The sequence below is a fragment of the Dromiciops gliroides genome, chromosome 1 (assembly GCF_019393635.1).
Source record: "Dromiciops gliroides isolate mDroGli1 chromosome 1, mDroGli1.pri, whole genome shotgun sequence".
Classification (NCBI taxonomy): Eukaryota; Metazoa; Chordata; class Mammalia; order Microbiotheria; family Microbiotheriidae; genus Dromiciops; species Dromiciops gliroides.
Window position 1 is genome coordinate 433,781,498 of NC_057861.1, and position 20,327 is coordinate 433,801,824.

Consider the following 20,327-nt stretch of genomic DNA (forward strand, 5'->3'; position numbering starts at 1 on the left):
AGTAATATGCCAGTAATTTAGTAGATCTGTGATCTCATCAGTGTGGGTACTATACCTATTGACATATCACAATGTCAGTGCCTTCCTATTTGGTACCATTTGGGTCCATGTTTTTCAAACTAGACATATGATTTCATTGCTATAAGGAGTCTCCAGTTAGGAAGCTCATGCTATCGATGCAGTTCCACATCTGTTTTGCCATTTACAGTCCTAGAGAGTTATCTGGGGGTGCTGAGAGATTCAGTGACTTGCTCTGCATCACACAGTCAATATGCATCAGAGGATATTAGCCCGGTTCTTCTTGATTCCCAGGCCTTCTATCCATTGTGCCATGCTGCCTATTTTTTTCCCATATTCTACTATATATTTTCCATAGAAGGCCTACCCAGTGCACTAGAGACCTTCCTCAAGGTCTTTTCTTTATTAATGTTACTCTGTTCCTCCCATAATATATGAACCAACTGGACTCAGATCTCACATTTAGAGTCTAAAGTCTACTTTGGCATCTCAATGGTTGTGGTAGCCATATGTGGCATTTAGGATACCAACAGTTACTTTTACTGTAGCACCTCTGCCTCCTTTTCCACTACTCTAATATAATCCCTGAAGAAGTAAAAGAAGACCACCCTGGGTTGAGGGACATTTTGTACTTTTCTTGGTAATATGGGTTAGCATGGCCAATGAATTCATCTCCTAGTGGCCAACATCCTGGCGATGAGCCTCACTATCCTTAGTTAGAGGGGTTCTCCAGCAACATGTGATATTTGTCTCTGGGACCACACTCAAAGCCTTTCCACTTCTCTGACTAATGAGGACTGGTGGCCTTCTTTCTAAGTATATAAGCCACTCAGAGTCCTTTGACTATGGGACTCAACTCCAACACTCTGAAAGTGGGAGATCACAAAACCTTCTAGATTATAATCGTACCTTGTAGTGGTAGCCATTAAATACTGATCTGTGTTGACAGCCATTAAAAATAATGTTTCATGATTCTCTATTAATAGTAAGTCATTATGAATGACAGAAAACATTCTACATGGTATATTATCAGTTATATAAGAATTAAATAGATAATTTGTTTCCCCCATCTTTTCCCCTCACACACATTCATATATTCTATATTTGAACACGTGTGAAAAAAATATGACAAAGATAAAAGAGTACAGGATTTTTTTGACCACACCCTTTCAAGCTGAGGGCAGAGTTCAGACTGCTGCCTTTGTAGAGGACACACTACTAAAGTACTTGTACCAGGGCTGCTATGTCAAATCAGAATATCAAAACACTCATTTGGACTCCACTGGCTATGTTACATTGAAACTGGAAAGCTTGCTATCCACCTCAAGAGAGAGAACTGATGAACTCTGAGTGCAACTTGAAATATAATTTTTGAACTTTTAAAATTTTTCTGACTTTTTTTGCAATATGACTAGTATAGAAATGTTTTGCATGATTTCACATGTATAACCTATCATATTGCTTGTCTTTTCAACTTGGAACTCAAAGTTTTTTTTAAAAAATGTTAAAATAAATATTTTTTTTAAAAAGAAATGGGAGAGTTTGAAATTTTGACTGGACCTTATTTTCCTCATTTGTAAAAACAAAGAGGCCAAATTAGCTGACTTTCTAGGATCACTTCCATCTTGACATGTTCCTATGACCCTCTTCATAATGTTCCTCTAGCCTTGGAGCCATCTTAGAACCTGCTTTGTGAATTTTGGGGAAGTTCTTTCTTGAAAGTTAATGAACTGATAAAAAATTATGAAATCTCTGAGGTGGTGGACCTATAATTCTAAGTTCTTATTTTTGAAAAATCTCCTTGGTACATACCCTTTTGGTTACAAAAGACCGATTGTGTCCTTATGAAGTCTGTGAACCATTCCATTACAGTTCTTAGGCAATGAGGAACTCAACTCCAACTTTGTCAGTATTTTTTAAAGCTGCCTCATTGTGGTCATTTGTGCTGATTGTGTTGAAAGATGGGGAAAGATAGTGAGTCAAGTGGGACTTGCTTGTAAAAAAGTAGTGAGTCTACAAGAGTCTGATTTTCCTGAACCACATCCCCTGTGGATCTGTTTGTGTTCCCTTGTATTGTGTGTACCCCTGGGTAAGTTTCAGATGCCTCATTATGCTGCCAGCTGACCTGATTCCTTGGCATAGAGGCCACAGAAAGCCTTGGTAATGGTGAATTTGTCACACAGTCATTGATGATGTCCTCATCCTTGACAGTACTTTTAAAGCTTTTTTAAAATTCTCTTAGGTGTGTTTATGTAAGAAATTGTGGGACTATCAGCGATCACTGGGACCTGAGACTCAAACCATTCTCCACAGAGACCAGCTATTTGAAGCAGGAACAGTGGGAAGCAGCTGTGTAATGCTCTTGGGCCATCATTTTCATCTCCCTCCATCTAAAATCTTAGACTTCTTTTCACCCTCTCTCCCCCCATCCTCCTTGCCAGTGCCCTTTTGTATTGTCTTCCCCATTAGAATGTCAGCTCGTTGAGGGCCGGGACTCGCTTCCTTGTATTTCTATCCCCAGTGCATAGCACAGGCCCTGGTACATAATGAGTATTCAATACACGGTCCATCTATTCATCTCTGTTTTTCTAACTAGCTATCATGTTGGAAGTTTTCTTTTCATTCTCCAATAAGTCTCCTTTATAGCTTTGGGGAAGTCTGAGACCCATTGCTAGGTCCATCCCCTCTATTAAGGTCCTCACATTTAAAGTAAAGTTTTCCAAGTCCTATTAAATATGGCTTGGCTTGAGGCTACAGAGGCTATATCACTAAACCATGTAATGTTCTGTGGCAAATATAACACTTTTCAGGAGTTTTGTTAGTTTTAAAGCATTTCCATTATGATTTTTTAATCATCTGACTGCTTCTAAAGGGCATGAGGCCACATACGCAAATGATATTTCACTAAAGACAAAAAAAGGCCAGGAGAAATGAATTACAGTAAAGCCTCATTAATCCAAATTGTAAGGAATTATGAAAAAAGAAATTTCAGATGGTATGCTTTATTTTTTATAACAGAAAAACAGAGCATATAATAGGCTAGAGAATAGAATTTGCCTTAAATTATACTAGGAATATGAGGTAGAAATTACCTGGTGTTACACAAAATAAGACTTAAACCTATGAAATCACAATGTAACTTTAGGAAAGGAAATTTTTTAGACTACCACTGCCAAAAATTTTAGATCCATTTTAGGTGTCACCACTATGAAATTATTGAGAATAGTGATGAATGTTGCACTAGAATTTTAAATGGTTTTTAATTAGGAAGATGATGAATTAACTTAATGGAAAGTAATATTCTAGATGTGTATAGTGAGATAGATGAAGCATCGCTATTTTTTCCCCAAAGCTAGAATTCAGAATAATGTGTGTGTGTGTGCATTTGCATCAAACGCTCTAGTGAGGTATTTGCTGCAATCATGGATCAGCATGACATGGTATGAAGAGCCCTAGACTCAGAGCCAGAAGACCTGGGTTCATGTACTGGCTCTATATAATCTCCTTATGTGAACAACACTATTAACAATCATGCCATGGATCAATCACCGTCACTCTGAGCCTTAGTTTTTCTTATCCATAAAATGGGTGATGGATGAATGGATGGATAATGCATTTATTAAGTGCTTCCTATGTTCTAGGCACTGTACTAAGTCCTGGGATACAAATACAGTCAATCAAGATAGTCCCTGCCCTCAAAGAGCTTACATTCTAATAAAGAAATAAAAGGGCTATTCCTGGGGTTAAGCTGTTCCCGGGATTAAAGAGCAAGCAGGATTGTGGTTACTTATAGACCAGAGCACAGGCCAGGGGAGTTTAGAATGTACCTCTCCTTAAATCATACCACCTGGGACCCCCTGAAGCTTGGGACAGTGTGCCCTGAAAGCAGTGCCCCACTTTAGAAAAGAGTTAAAAGAAAAAGGGTGCTAGAAACCAAGGAGTTGGGTTAAAGAGGTACATGATGAGGAAGTATGTAGTAGGCCCTGGCAAAATAAGGTGAAAATTTACCTATCCAAAGTAAGATACCCAGTGATGGAGACCAAGTTTCTTTAGGGTGGAGATGGTCATAAAAAAGTGTAATAATATTGATCCCTCTTAGAGGCAGTGTTGCACAGTGGGCAGAGCTGGCTTTTGATCTAGGAAGATCTGGGTATAAGTTCCACTTCTGACATACACTGGCTCTAGGATCTAGGGCATGTCACTTAACCTCTAAGTACCATAGACAAAGACCATAAGCAGCAGACAAGGTCCCAGCCTTTTATTGGTAGAAGGAGTTTACTGGAAGTTACCAATAATATCAATGCAATTACAGGTTTGGTCCCTATCCTTGTCCTGACCTACCTCACGGGGTTATTTATGTGAAAAGTGCTTAGTCCATGTAAATGTGAATTACTATTATTATTATATCCTTAGAATTTACAGCATTTGGCAAAGAGGGTACGGTCTTGCCTGACAAACCTAGTTGTGGGGCAGTAACTAAAGTCCAAAAGAGGAATGCCAAAGGCAAAAGTCGTCTGCATTTAGCTGCCAAAAGAGGAGATTTGTCGCTAGTCAAAGCACTAATAGAATCTGGAGCCTATGTAAACCAAAAGGATAATGCAGGTTTGCATCTTTATATCTTTCTAGTCTGCTTTATAATTTGAACCCCTTAAAACATGCATACGTCATTTTAAATTTGGGCTTCTATAACCAAAGACAATGGACAATTAATATATGCCCCTCCCCATCCACCTGTGAGGCAGTATTGGGACAGAGGGGATGTTGAGCTGGAGATGAGATGGAATGCAATAGTTAAGAATGAAAAGCAGCCAGCTGTGTTCAGGATCTTACAGGGGATGAGAATATGGATCAGCTGGGGTGGGTTAGGAGGAGTACAAGATGACCAGATCCATGGTCCTAGGTAGATGTAAGGGGCTAAAATTCTAGCTATACTATCTAAAATCTAATGAGAGGTTGCCAATAAATTATAAGCCTTAGCAAGAGTATTTAAGTGTTTAAGTATTTATTAAAGAGCATTAGGATCAGAGAGAAAGGTAAAAATCTAACTATTTCTAAGAGACCCCATCATCTGACCCACCATGGCGAGGTCAGGAACCAAAAGAGGAAAAAACTTCTGCCAGCATCCACTTCCTACTTCGTGTCCTCCTCCCAGAAATGGGAGGCTCCTCAAGTTGATTGGCTGCTGGCCTTGATAGTACCCACGAACAAATGTCACTTCCTGACACCAAGGACCTTGACCACATGGCTTACCCTCAGACGCCTTCTTCTCATGGCGGAACTTTCCTACAGTACCTCTCCAGCAGGTGGCGTCATTCCAATCATTACATGGATAAACCTCAAATCTGGGAATTTGGTGGTCCATAGCTTTAGCCCTTAATGTTGACCTAATGGACCATCTCCACCCCTCCAGAAACCCACAACTTCTTGCTGATCAGTTAGAAGGATTCCCTTCATCCCTAAGGCAAGGCTCTTCTATAGTTAGCTTTCCTGTTCCCTTTGGCAAAGTGGAAAAAGCCCTATCTGAGAGCCAACCCTGCTTCATCAGTCACTTCATCTCCCTGGGCATCCATTTCCTGAATTGAAAAATAAGGATGGCCTCTGAGGTCCCTTCCTGACCCAGGTCTGTGATCCTGTGATCTCACAACCTCATTTACACCTTTCCTGATGGTATGCACTCCACTCTAGCATTCATGCATCATCATTATTCCTTTGGAGTCATGGCTGCTTCATGCATTGATTAAAGTTCTTAATTCTTTCAAAGTTGTTTTTTCTTTAGAATTTTGTTAATGTATAAATTGTTGTCCTTGTTCCACTTACATCATTCTGCATTAGATCATTCAAGACTTGCCGGGTTGTCTGAAACCATCCCTTTCTTCATTTCTACATTGAGATCATGAACTGTTTAGATAGTCTCCATTGATGGGCATACCCTCTTAGTTTCCAGTTCTCAGCTGTAACAAAATTATTATAAATATTTTTAAATGGATGGGTCTTTTCCTTATTTCTTTGATGTCTTTGGAGTATAGGCCTGTTATTGGTATTGATAGGTCAAAGGGTATACACAATTTAGAGACTCTTTGGGTCATACCCTGTTTGAAGTCTAGATGTAGAGGAGACAATGAACTTTGAAATACATACATACACACATACATACATACATACATATACACACACATTCACATATATGTATGTATACACATATATGTATGTATACACATATATGTATATATGTGTATTCACATATTATATACAATATTTTTAATGAGATCAATGTGTTCCTGAAAAGAGAGGTATATGCTTCCTTAAAGCAAATATCATTATCCATTTTCATGCTTCTCATATACAGAAAATTCCCAGACTCTATTAATAAAAGAGGATTGTAACAAGGAAATGTTCTTAAGCAGTGATTCCTGCAGGGTGTATGATGTGACTCTAAAGCTTATTTCCTTTGGTTTTGTTAGGATGGACAGCACTTCATGAAGCAGCTAATAAGGGATTTAATGAAGTGATGGTGGAGTTATTGAAAGCTGGTGCTAATGTTAATAGTGAAAGCCTGGATGGGCTTTTGCCCATTCATAATGCTGTTTCAGGCAATCATTTAAAGGTATGGTGCACATCACATTTGCATTTTTGTATTTTTCCCTCTAGGAAAATGGGAGGGGGAATTGATTTTTAACTGAGATATAAAATGTATTCTTAAAATACTGTACATGGAAACCTACTTGAAATGATAAATGAACATTAGAATTTGTATAAGGACTTAAACATAACTGCATTTTAATAAGACTGACTTTCCTATTTGCTTTCCATAGCACAAAGCACATTCTATGTCAGACCAAGCCCAAGAAGCCCAAAGTACAACATAGACATTAAAATACAAGTTACAGATGGTTACATTTCTAGTAAATTCATATTTAACTTCTTTTAAATTATTTGTTTTGCAGATAATTAAATGAATGAAATCCATGGTGCTATTTATCAGAATTCCTTAGTGGGTTTAGGGTTTTGATGAAATGGAAACCAACAGGAGTAACCTGTTTCTTTTGGTTTTGTTATTCTGGTTTTTTCTCCTTTGTTTTCATTCATCACAGCTGTGATAACAATGCAGAAGGAGAGAATTCCTGAAAGGACCCAAGATGTTTCAAGGAAACCAGATTCTAAATACAGAGTCTAGAAATCTGTTAGCTAGAAATTAATGTTTTGTTTGGAAAGCTGGGGTGGAGACTTAGAGAAATAAGATAACTCAAAAGCTTGTAGGAAAAAAAATCTTGGCTTAGTAAAGCTAATTGCATGATCATCCACTAACCAGCACGTGAACACAGAGGGGATTCTTTTGACTATTAACTGACAGTATCTTCAAATATTATCTTAAAAGACCTGCCTGGGGACCTCTGTTTAAAGTATCAGGATGATATGAAGGTCTTTACACCACTGACTACATATAGTAAAAGTGTTGTAGCTCAAGGGGCAAAGATGCAAAATTTTTAATTTGTAGAGTTATAAAGATAGCAGGTCATGGTTGAAAATTAAGAGTAATGCCAGGGGATGGCCTAATGTTTGAGGGTGCTCCCTTTACCCAAGTACTTTTTTTCTTTGAGATATGTAAATTAAGAAAGCATTGGTGGGGGCAGCTAGGTGGCGCAGTGGATAGAGCACCGGCTCTGGAGTCACTAGTACCTGAGTTCAAATCCGGCCTCAGACACTTAACACTTACTAGCTGTGTGACCCTGGGCAAGTCACTAAACCCCAATTGCCTCGCTAAAAAAAAAAGAAAAAAAAAAGAAAGCATTGGTGAAATCATAAGGTTATTTGGTCGAGGGAATTAGAGATGGCAAAGAAGGAAGAATCATTAAAGGAGGTGCAATAATGGTAATTAAGAAAAGTGTTATTGCTGTGAAAATGGCAACCAAGATAAAAAGAGACTCATTATACTGTTCCCTTTTCTCTTCTGCCCCTAAATGCACATGTAAGAAAACCAAGGGTTGAAAATTAACCTCAGTACATTACAGCAGGGCATGATTAATATAAAAAGCACTAAACTGGGAGTTAAAAGACATGTGTTCTAGAAAGGCATTTAACTTCCCTTTCCTACTTTCCTCACATTTAAAAAAAAGAGTTATACCTGTACTAGATTGTCCTCATGATTCCTTCTAATTACAAAAGTCTGTGAATGGTGATGTGGGTATATTTTCTTTGGTGTTCGTCTCTCATCCTCTTATCCTATCTATAACATCATTTCTACTTGAAGAAAAAAATCCTGTAAAAATACACATACATGTGGTATCTCACACCTCTCACAAAGGGTGTGTGCACACATACTTTTTAGGCTGACTTGCTTACACCAGCCTACCCTCACCCTGGGAAGTCTAGGTTCCCAGAGAAGGGTCGTCATCTTAGAATCACACTTAAACTCTTTTAAAGTCCTAGAGGTAATCCCGTTGTGAGGGAATATACATACCTTCTACACCCATCATAGCTCTCCAAACTCCCACAAGCACAGCCACTCACATTTATGACATCATAGATTTTAAAGTTACCATTTACTTAACAATAATTATTGTTGTTGTTCAGTCATTTTCAGTTGTCTGACTCTTTTCAATGCCATTTGTGGTTTTATTGGCAAAGATACTGGAGGAGTTTGCCATTTCCTTCTCCAGTTCATTTTACAGATAAGGAAACTGAGGCAAACAGGGTTAAGTAACTTGCTCAGGGTCACATAGCTAGCTAGTAATTGTCTGAGGCTATATTTGAACTCAGGAAGATGTTGTTTTGACTCTAGGCCCAGTTCTCTATCCACTGTGCCACCTAGCTGTACCAACAATAATTATGTATATTATATAATAATAAAATTACCATGTTATACCATTATATAACAAGATTACCAATTACCCTTATATAATGAAATTGCCCCTTACTTAACAATGAGATAAAGACAATAACATCACAGGAACTCATTTAAAGCATATGTAGTGATAGTATATACAATCCCGGTCTACACATAAACCTGTCACATGTTCCTACCAATATATTCAATATCGATGGGGACAATAGGCATACTATTAGAAAAATCTGTCAAGTAGGCCCATGAGTGTGGAAATCCCATGTGCTAGGAATAACTCATAACTCTGAAAGTATCAATGTCCTTTTTCTGACTCATGAACTGTCCAGAATTTTTTTTGATTAATGCAGCTTTAGTGTTCATCAGATGTTTCCAAATTTGAGTTGAATCTTCCATGCTATGCTTGATTAATATGTCACTAAGCACATTGTCTAACCCAACTATTCAGTCTACTCCTTAACTTCTTGGACTCTAAGCTCTTCCTCTGGTTAACTGAACTTACCCCTCAATAGCAACTTTACTCTATTACTTTTGGCTTCAAGCTTAGCTGATTCAGTTCTGAAATATGTCCTTTCACCTCTTCTATCTTTGTGGGTTCAAACTCTGGGTCCTCTCTGCTAATGACTCTGCCTTAGCTTATGGTTAGGAATCAAATACTCATCTTCTCTCTATGATCAAGTAAATTACATTTGTCCCAAATTGTAGAACAAGTCTGGGGTCCATTTTACCCCGATTAATAATTTTAAAAGCCCTCCACTTCTTTATATATATATATATACACACACACACACACACACATCATTGAAGCATGTTATGTTCTCCATTCACTCCAATATTAAACAGCTTGTCACATTCAAAATGAGCAACTGCTGTCTTAGAACTGAGTTAGACTGAATTTTAATAACTGATTCTTTTAGAACTCTGAGCATGCCTATATTCCAGACAAATAAACTGTTAGAGGCAGACATGTTTCAGACTCCTGTACATAAGTTTTTCTTTTAAACATTTTCCTATACTCTAGAAGTACATTGAGTTCAGAGTTGGATTAGTGTTTACAGGGCCAGCTTTGGAGTCTGGAAGATCTAGGTTCAAATCCTGCTTCAAATATGTATTGGCTCTTTGAGAATGAACAAAGCACTTCTGTGACCCCAGTCAAATCTCTAAGACTAAAAATTAAAGAGGAACTGATGATATACATAAGTGCCTATAGTATGTTTCCATCCCAGATGTTCCCCAACAATAACGAACTCACAGATCCAGCAAAAAAAAAAAGGGTATGTGATATATGCCCTATATCTATCATCTCCATTTCGCTTCTCTTCACTTATATTTTTTCACCCTTTCCCTTTCCTTTCCCCCTTGACAAATCCTATATATTTTTTCATCACTATTGACTTCTACTTCTGATCTACTCCCTCACTCTTCTTTTTATTTTTCTAAGATGGGGTGGGCAGCTAGGTGGCACAGCAGATTGCTTGTCCTGAATTCAGGAAGACATTTTCCTGAGTTCAGTTTTGGCCTCAGACACTTAACTAGCTATGTGACCCTGGAAAAGTCACTTTACCCTGTTTGCCTCAGTTCTTCATCTATAAAATGAGCTGGAGAAGGAAATGGCAAAACTCTCTAGTATCTTTGCTAAGAAAATCCCAAATGGGGTTATGAGTGAGACTCAACTGAAAAATTACTGAACAAAAAAAGGCACTGAGAGAGAAAAATGAAATGAATGAATAAAAAGAATGGAATGAAAATAGAATAAAAAAGAAAATTATGAAGACAGAAGCAGTGCAAATGGCAATCCTTTGTGTATAGCAGGTATCTCACTGGACTTCTTTGATTTAAAAAAAAATCATTCTTTGTGTGGATTTGTTTTAGAGTTGGGATGACCAGGCATTTAATTTGTGGGGTTATCTTTTTTTTTATGTTAAAATGCTATAGCCTGATCGTCCTTCATTTGTAGAACCACTGAAAGCTACCCCAAAGTCCAGACTTGCTCTGTGCCACTGTTCCAACAAAACAATTTTGATAATGTATTAATGGAAGAGGGTTAAAAAATACAGGGCTTTTAAAAAATAAATAGGCAAAATTCATGATTGCCTACATATCATGATTTGAGGGATCCAGAAATTTTACATTTTAAACCCATGTTTAAAATATCTCCATCACCACTTGCCAGTAGAAATTTACTCTTTGGATAATCATATTGGTTCCAAAAGTATTCTTCTAAAATTTATATGCACCTGAGAGGTTGTGAAATGACTTTATAACTGTATAAGTTTTCTGTTTAAATGTTGCTTGTTCAGGAAAAAAGTATTGCTTATTTGGGAAAATCACTTGTCATAAGCTGAAATTTTTGTAACTCCAAGCTTTTTTCCTAAAAAGTTGCTGGTTGCTAAGGGGACCAGTATATATAAATTACTAGTAAACATTATACCTAAAAGGTAGATTCTGCTTTTTAAATTTTTTTTCAGCATAAACATCAATCAATATAATATTTGGAAATATGATACACAAAATAGAATAAAAGAATACACATCTAAGCACAAAATGATACCTTCTTACTTGTATTTATTCACAAATCACTACTTAATATAATCCCATTTTTCTACTTGAATAGAATGCTTCTCAACCTGAATCTCTATACTTTGTTTTGTTGGTTTTGGTTTTGGTTTTTTGGTGAAGCAATTGGGGTTAAGTGGCTTGCCCAAGGTCACACAGCTAGTGTTAAGTGTGTGAGGCCAGATTTGAACTCAGGTCCTCCTGACTCCAGGGCCAGTGCTCTATCCACTGTGCCACCTAGCTGCCCCAATCTCTATACTTTGAATCAAAATCACCCTGGAAATTTTTCAGGGTAGTTTGGCATTAAAAGCCCTTGCAGGCTATTTTTCTTATCATTTGGTGGCTTTACTAACTACATAGTAGCTCTAAAAGGTCTTTTCCCCCTTAAAAAATAGATAAATAGGGGTACTAGGTGGTACAGTGGATAAAGCACTGGCCTTGGATTCAGGAGGAGCTGAGTTCAAATCCAGCCTCAGACACTTGACACTAGCTGTGTGATCCTGGGCAAGTCACTTAACCCTCATTGCCCTGGCCTCCCCCCCAAAAAGATAAATATAAATAAATAAATAATCCATAGTCCTGCTGGCTTCTCTCTTCCTGACTTTACCTATCTCTCCATTTATGCTCACAGTTATAAAAAGATAATATATACATAGTATAGTTTTACATTGGTAGTTTGGATCCTCTGACTCACCACAATCAAAAGACAATTTCTCTTTTGAGAATTAAAATTTCCAGGCTAGCCCACAAAGGCCTAATTCATTTATAATGTACCTGAAAAAAAAAGGAAAAGACCATCGTTTTAATTAAACAACCATTTATAGTAGTTTCTGTAAGGAATGTATTTTCAGTTACAAGTACGGGTTTCAAGAAAGAATTTCCTACTTAGCAGTCTTAGGGGTTAGAGGTTCTTTGTTATTTTTATTTTTGGATAATGGGGGTGAGGAATGGAAATAGACGCTCTCAATGAGGAATAACTTAACTTTCACATCTTCATAAGATACAGAGCTTCTCAAGATCAGTTAATTCGGGAGCAGCTAGGTAGCACAGTGGATAAAGCACTGGCCCTGGATTCAGAAGAACCTGAGTTCAAAGCCAGCCTCAGACACTTGACACTTACTAGCTTTGTGACCCTGGGCAAGTCACTTAACCCTCATTGCCCCGCAAAAAACAAAAACAACAACAACAACAAAAAAAAATCCACCAAGATCAGTTAATTCCCAGCTGTCCTAGATTTGGAAATAAAGAGCAGTGGCCCCATGGATGTTCTTAGACTCCAACTCTGACACTGTGTTCTAATTATTTGCACATCAAGTGTAAGTATTTTTTAGTGCTACTATTATTTAGCTGTTTTAAGGAAAAGTTCCATTTTAAGTTGGTTTTTTAAGGGTAGTATATTGAATAGACTATTCATTTAGCAGAGAAACACATTAATCTTTCTCTCAGCTAACAGTGCCTTACAGGAAATTGTGGTTTCACTGTTCAGACCACAGGACCATAAATAGGGCATCACTCAATGTGCTACTGGTAGAAATACATACTAACTGCAGGCAGATGATAGGAGTCAAAATAATTGAGGACTAAACTTCAAAATGTAAACCTATCAAGTGATGATAGTAAACATTACACAGAGGTATATTCATCCCTTATTAGCCATTAGTACTTTATCAATAATTAATACATCAGATTGTGTTCCAGTATGGCTAGCTGGGACCTATAGGATAGGTATCCTTTGATGAGAAGGAAAGAAAAGGAATAGATTGTTTGCATGGAGTGCTACCCGGTGGGGTTAGAACTGAAAGTAACACTAATAGGAAATAATCTGGGCAACCAGGAATTTGTAGATGTGTAGAAAGCCTGAAGGAGAAGCTGCAAAGAGAGGGTGCTAAGAAGGAAGGAAGAAGATGCTCAAGGCAATTTTTACCCGTTTGACCACTTCCTCCAAAGGTTTCAATAGACTTTCTGGATATTATTTGTTGTTGCCTAGGGAGCCTTTGTTGTCAAACCCACACATATTTGCTGTCTATCCCAGGGTGATTGATGTTAGAAACTTCAGGATGAGAGGGAAGGAATAATACAGGTGATGGGAGAGATCTTTGGAGACATAGGCTGCACAACTGTGACAGTTCTAAAATTATACCACATAGGTAGCTGCTTTGGGCCAGTGTTGAACTGTGATGTTTATTCCTAAGAACTGGTCATTGCATAACTTTTCAAACTTCACAAATGACCAATATGCAGGTCTAACCAATACAATCCATTATTTACCACAGTTCATTTTAATGTATTTAGAGCAACTATCGCAATGCTTTCAAGACCTTTCTGTTTAGCTGTTTTACAGAAACAAGCCATTTTAAAGAAATGGATCCGTTTGGAGTTATCATTGTAGGCATCAAAATGCAGGTGGATGTTTTACTGACCAGAATTCTAAAACTTAGTTTTAGATGTGATGATAGCAGTTATTACTAACGTATTATGAAGATGACAACCTTATGAACCCTTTCTAGGCTGCTGAGATCCTTCTGCAACATGGTTCAGAGCATAATCAAAAGGATGGGGATCAAAAGAGTGCTCTGGATAGAGCAGATGATGAAAAGATGAAGAAGCTGCTAAAGTCTTACAGTGGAAATGAAACTGGAGAGATTTGTGACACTAAAGTCACTGGTATGTAGTTTTTTCTTACAGAGTTTTATATATAGTGTGTATATATGTACATATACACATACATATATATAAAGATGTGTATATGTGTACACACATAGGTATGCAACCCATATAACCATATGTGTCTATACATTGATGCAGACATGTGTACACCTATGTATATGCACATATAAACACACATGTATGTATGTGCAAAGACATGTATTTGTGTGTGTGTGTCTTTGTTCAGGGCAGAGGTTCTTAACTTTTTTGTTTGTGTCATGGATCCCTTTGGCAGTCTGTTGAAACCTTAGAATAATGATTTCCTACCTACATTCATAATTGAAAAAATATAAATTTCATTTAGAGATTAGTAAAAATCATTTTTCCCATGCAAGTTCACAGACTTCATGAAATCTTTCTATAGACCCTTGGCGATCTGTGAACCCCAGGTTAAGAACCGCTGTTTTAGGGAAGCAAAGCTTGTACTCTTTAAAATGCTAATATTGTTGGTTTCTTATCAGGGACAGGTGTTTCTTATATTTAGTTGGGAAAAGCTCTTGCTTATTTTTGGAAATGAGCATTTCTACATTTGGTTGAATTTCCAGCTCATTAGTTCATATTGGATTGGTGTTATATTTTAAAATGAAATTCTAATAATTGTTCCCTGATCCCTGAAATATTTCACACACACACACACACACACACACACACACAAAAACCAATGGGATATGTTATCTCCTGTGTTAGCATGTAAGCTCCTTGAGGACAGGTGCTATTCCTTCAATTGTATACCCCACTACTTAGGACAGGAGTGTAAGTCCTTGATAAATACTTGTTGGTTGATTGAGGATTTCTTTGGGGATGCTTCCCAGACATATGTGGTAACCACTAATAGCTACAATTTTTTAAAGTTCATAATCGATAAAGATTACAAAGCTTTGGAACTTACTTCCTTAAAGTAAGGAAACCGGGGCAGCTAGGTGGTGCAGAGGATGGAGCACTGGCCCTAGATTCAGGAGGACCAGAGTTCAAATGTGGCCTCAGACAGTTAACACTTACTAGCTGTGTGACTCTGGGCAAGTCACTTAACCCCAATTGCCTCGCCAAAAAAAATTTTTAAATTTAACAAATAATTTAAAGTAAGGAAACAACTTTAAATTTTTGGATGCATATGTGTGAGTTTTAAGGGTAGATGTGAGGCATTTTTTCTTAAAACTTGTGGGTTACCTATATTATAACATCTTTTAAAGATTTTTCAAAAAGTCATTAAATACTTTCAGGGCTTCTATTTTCTCATCTATAAAAATAGAGAATTAAATGAGATAACCTCCAAGGTCCTTTCTAGCTCTGAATCCCATAAGCTTATAAAATGCATGGACATTTGAGATTAATCTAATTTTTTAATTTTATGTAGAAAACACCACAGATTATGCCACCTCTTCCCTTACCTTGCCGTTGTAGCTATTTCAGTGTGAGCTGATCTGGTCTTAGAGGAGGGGAGAAAGTATTAGATACTGCTCACTGTGTTTCCATACAGAAGCACAGTGTGGGCTCTGCACTTCATCAATTAGCATTCCTAACATAGAGTGAGTTAGAGAAGAATGGGGAACTTTAATTTTGAGCTTTACAATCAAATAAGCTCCTGGTAAGTATGTCTGAAAGGTTTAGTGAGGAAAATAGTTAAACTCTACAGAAAAAGGAATTCAGATGTCATTCTTTTAGACTTGCTGTTTGAAGGAAGGAAGGAAGGAGACAACCATATATTAAACACTATGTGCTAGTGTTAATCTGAAGTTAGATTTGAACTCAGTTCTTCCAGACTCCAGGATCAGCACTCTCTCCATTATGTCAACTAGCTGCCTCAAAAACATAATAATAAAATCCTAAATAAGGAGTATGTCAAAGAACAAATCATAAAAACAATAATTGAGAGAGAAAATAATAATTATAATACCACATACCAAAATTTAATAGAATTATAAATTTAGAGAGATATATAAGGGACTTTATACGTTATAAAGTTCAATACCCTCCTTTTACAGATGAGGAAACTGAGGTTGAGAGGTTAAGTGACATTTCCTGGATGCAGCTAAATCAGAAATCAGACAAATATAAATCCATATCTATATATAATTGAACAAACTTTATTAATTTAGTGATAAAAGATTTATGGTATATACATTTGTGGCATGTATATGTGTATTTTTGTGTATATACAATATATGTGTATGGGGTATTTCAGGAAGGACTGACACCTTTGGTGTGAGGGCTTGCTGCTTCCTTTTCAGGTTTGCTCATTCACCTTTCATGTCTACTTCTCACCCAACTTTCACCTGTGGTTCCAAGAAACTGTAGCATATGCTGCAGCAGCCATATCCCAGTAACTTCTCAGCCAACCAGCTAAACCAGGTTGGGGATAACCAAAAGGCCTCAAACCATTGGTGGGTTATGGGGATGTCTGCCTCAAGCATGTGAAAACTGCCCCTCATGGAATGGGCAGATGAGAACAATTTGTTACAAGAGCCATTAAAGGAAGGTGAAGCAGGTGTTGTAGAACACTTAGAGTTTGATCAGACATCAGAGACTCCAAGGTCATGCACTGCCTTCTCCAGTCATCCTGACTTTTGTCTAGTCACTGGATTTAAGTGATTCTGGAAGAGAGTGAGGCTGACAATTTTGTGCAACTCTGTCTCACTTAAATCTCACAAGTCTTCATCCCCTTCGATGACATTGGTCTTTTAAAAAGAAGGATGAACAACAACAGTACATAACTACATAGAATTGAAAGGACCAGACTACATGTTAGCTTTGGTTGCGAAAATTTCTAAGTCCGATGAAGAAAAGAAACAGAGTCTCCAAGGTGAAAAGATTAGGTTTATTGAGAGAGGGCCTATCTCACAATAAAGCCGCTCTCAGGTAGGAGTAGGACCTGAAAGATCCCGAGCTGTACCAGGAGATGGTATTTATACCCCATAGACTCCTCCCATTGCACCCTCAGAGAATTGCAAATGGTACAGGAGAGGATACATTGAAACTTAGACATTATCTTATTGACAAAGGCCATCTAGCCAAGGAATCACAAGAGGGAAACATTTAGTCCTAAAGTATATTTCTAAAGAACCATGGTTAGGTCTTTCATCCTGAAGCATACTTCTAAAGCAATAGGCCATATATGTTGATGCTGATTGGTTCCTTCAGCTTAGTAGATACTATTTTCAGGGTTGTGGTTAACCACAGTGCACCTTTTGAAAAGGGACATCACTACAAAGCTGATTCATGACCCTTAGTTGAACATGTGGTCAAGAGTCAAGTTTACAAGTACCACATTGAATCAAAGAATATTCAGAAGACAGAAAAGAACAAGTTACACAATACCTATGTTCTGTGCTAGCTTATTAAATTCCAAGATATTAGAGAATACTTAAAATTGATTAAATCACATTTAGGATTAAATAAACCTCAATTTGTAATCTATAATACTGATTATTATCATAGTTAAATCTCTCATATCTAAAGGGTGGGGGGAAATCTCACTCACACTATTACTTTCTATGTGTACTTGAAAGCAATTCAACTGGATTTCTTGAGATGCATTCTATAATATAGACTGACCACTGATTTAGAAAAGACTTTACTTAATTAATCTGAATCAATATCAGTCAGTTAGCCAATAATCAAACATTTATTAAATGTCTGCTGTGTACTAGGAACTGCACTAGGAGACCAAAAGGGACAATTGTAGTTGGGACACAAAGATAAAAATGAAAGTCCCTTCTTTCAAGGAGGTTACAGTCTGTTATTAAGGGGCAAAGCATGAGCACATGTGAGTGTATATAAAATAGAAACAAAATAAATATAAGGTAATTTGGTGGGGTGTAGGGCAGGAAAATCCTGTTATCTGGGGGAATCAGGAAAGGCCTAATGTACATCAGCTTGAGCTGTGCTTGAAGAGAATTGGCCTAATATGATTGCCTTAAGTAAGATCAAATTTTTATGCTTAGTTGCAGACTTTGTTCAGTGGTGTCATTCCTATTTCCATTACAGCAGGTAAAGAGGAGTTGAGTTCTTATTTCTCCTCATTCTATTTTCTTATTTTTCATAAAAGCAGAAAAACTTTCTTCAAGGTCAAAAAGACAAAAACAACATTCTTGCTGCAAATCTAAACATGCTGGTCCACTTTCATTTTCACACCAAGATTCAACAAGAGAAAGAACTCCCATGGTGAGTGAAATTTATATCTTTCATATTCCTCAAGACAGAAAATGCCAGTCCTGTTGTGCTAACCAGAATTACTTTTGGGGTAGCATTTGCTGAGTCATAAGAAAAAGCTGAAGACATTATTCCATTTCATTTAAAGCATGCAAAAACAGAATGCCAAGAAGAAATTGTATAATTAACTCTAAATTATACATACTATTTATTGGAAGGGATCATTAGTTCACATAATACAGAATAGTAGTTAATAAGCTGATGTTTCCATCACTCACCTTGACTTCTCTGTCCTTCCACCACTGGCTTCATCCCTTAGGGTTTTTTTGGTGAGGCAATCATAGTTAAGTGACTTGCCCAGGGTCACACAGTTAGTGTGTGTCAGGTTTCTGAGACTGGATTTGAACACAGTTCCTCCTGATACCACAGCTGGTGCTCTATCCACTGTGCCACCTAGTTGCCCCCTTCATCCTTTTCTCCCCCAAATGAATGATTGCAACAGTAAGTTCTTATAATATTTCTGGGTGCTATACTACCCCTGCATAGGTGAGCCTTCACTAAGCTAACAGTCAGTCAGTCAACAAGCATTTATCAAATTCTTACTATATGCCAGGTATTATAATAATAATGATTGACATTTACATAGTTTTTCAAGGTTTGCAAAGTGCCTTACAAATATTATCTCATTTTATCCTTACAACACCCCTAAAAGGTAAGTGCTTATTACCCCCACTTTCCAGATGAGGAAGTAGAGTCAGATGGTGGTTAAATTGCTTAACCACCACACAGTTAATAAGTGTCTGAGGCTAGATTTGAACTCCAGTTGTCCGGACTTCAGGTCTAGCACTCTACCCATTCTATCACCTAACTGCTAAGTATTGAGGAATATAAAGAAGAGCAAATGCACCATCCCTACCTAAGCTTAACATGACTATGTTAGCTAAGGTCAGAATTTTATAATTAGTGGCAAAATTTGTTCAACTCTGAAGAAGCTCACATTCTAATGGGGAAGATAAGATGCAAGATATAGTCAAAATTAATGGGAGGTTCAAATCCAGCCTCCGTCAATAGATATTTATTAAGTGCTAGAGACTATGCTAAGCACTTGGAGTACAAAGAGAGGCAAAAAAATAATCCTTGCCTTCAAGGAGCTTACAGTCTAAAGGGGGAGACAAGCAAACAAATATGTACAAACAAGCTATATACAAGAAAAACAGGAAAATAATTAAAAGTGGGAAGGCACTAGAATTAAGAAGGGTTGGTTGGAAAAGGCTTCCTGTGTTCTTGTGTCAAGGAAAACATGCATACATAACTTAGAAAAGAGAAGGCTAAAGCTTTATCTATGTTAGACTTCAGGTTTTTTATGGTTTTATTCAAAGAATGGCGAATATATAGATATATATACACACACATATCTGTTAGCACATAAATATTATAACATGCAGGTTTAGGTTAGTGATAAGAAGGTGGACTTATATCAAAAATGTACACAGAATGGGGCGGAGCCAAGATGGCGGAGGAAAGACATTAAATGCACAGAGCTCCTGATACAATCGCCCCAAAAACATCAATAAAAGAACCCCATGGAGCAGAAAAACACACAAAAATATGGGCTGAGATTATTCTCCAGCTATAGATAGATTTTAGGGGGCCGTGCTGGACCACGAGTAAAGTCTAACCCCACGATTGAGCTGACAGACACACCAGACACGCTGTCGGAGGAATTTACCCCAGAGCCTCTGAATCAACTATAGCACCAGCATCTTCTAGAACTGAGCATGCAGTCAGGTGAGAGGGCTGATTAGCTGTATGGGGTGGGGCGGGGAACTGCAGGGGTATCAGCTGGGACCAGGGGAAGAATTCAGCTGTCCCACCCCAGCGGGGAACCAGGAAGAAATCCTGAGCTGCGGGAGGCTCAAGTGGGAGAAGGGCGCAGGCTCGTCAAAGCTAAGAACCACACCACAGAAAGCTTTGTTGGTTGGTTATTTAGTAAGTTGGCTTGAGGTTATCTCCAGACCAGAGAACAGGCCAGGCAAGAGAAAAACATGCCCTCCCTCAA

General features: G+C 37.6%; 1 protein-coding gene across 1 annotated transcript in view; it reads left to right on the top strand.

Annotated features, from left to right (window-relative positions):
- Positions 1-20,327, top strand: part of ANKRD31 (ankyrin repeat domain 31) — a 202,828-nt gene that overhangs the window by 113,989 nt on the left and 68,512 nt on the right. The window contains exons 16-19 of the mRNA XM_043975961.1: positions 4,432-4,620; positions 6,480-6,622; positions 13,921-14,077; positions 18,168-18,280. Of these exons, the coding sequence (XP_043831896.1) occupies positions 4,432-4,620; positions 6,480-6,622; positions 13,921-14,077; positions 18,168-18,280 (602 nt within the window). The remainder of the gene's footprint in view (positions 1-4,431; positions 4,621-6,479; positions 6,623-13,920; positions 14,078-18,167; positions 18,281-20,327) is intronic.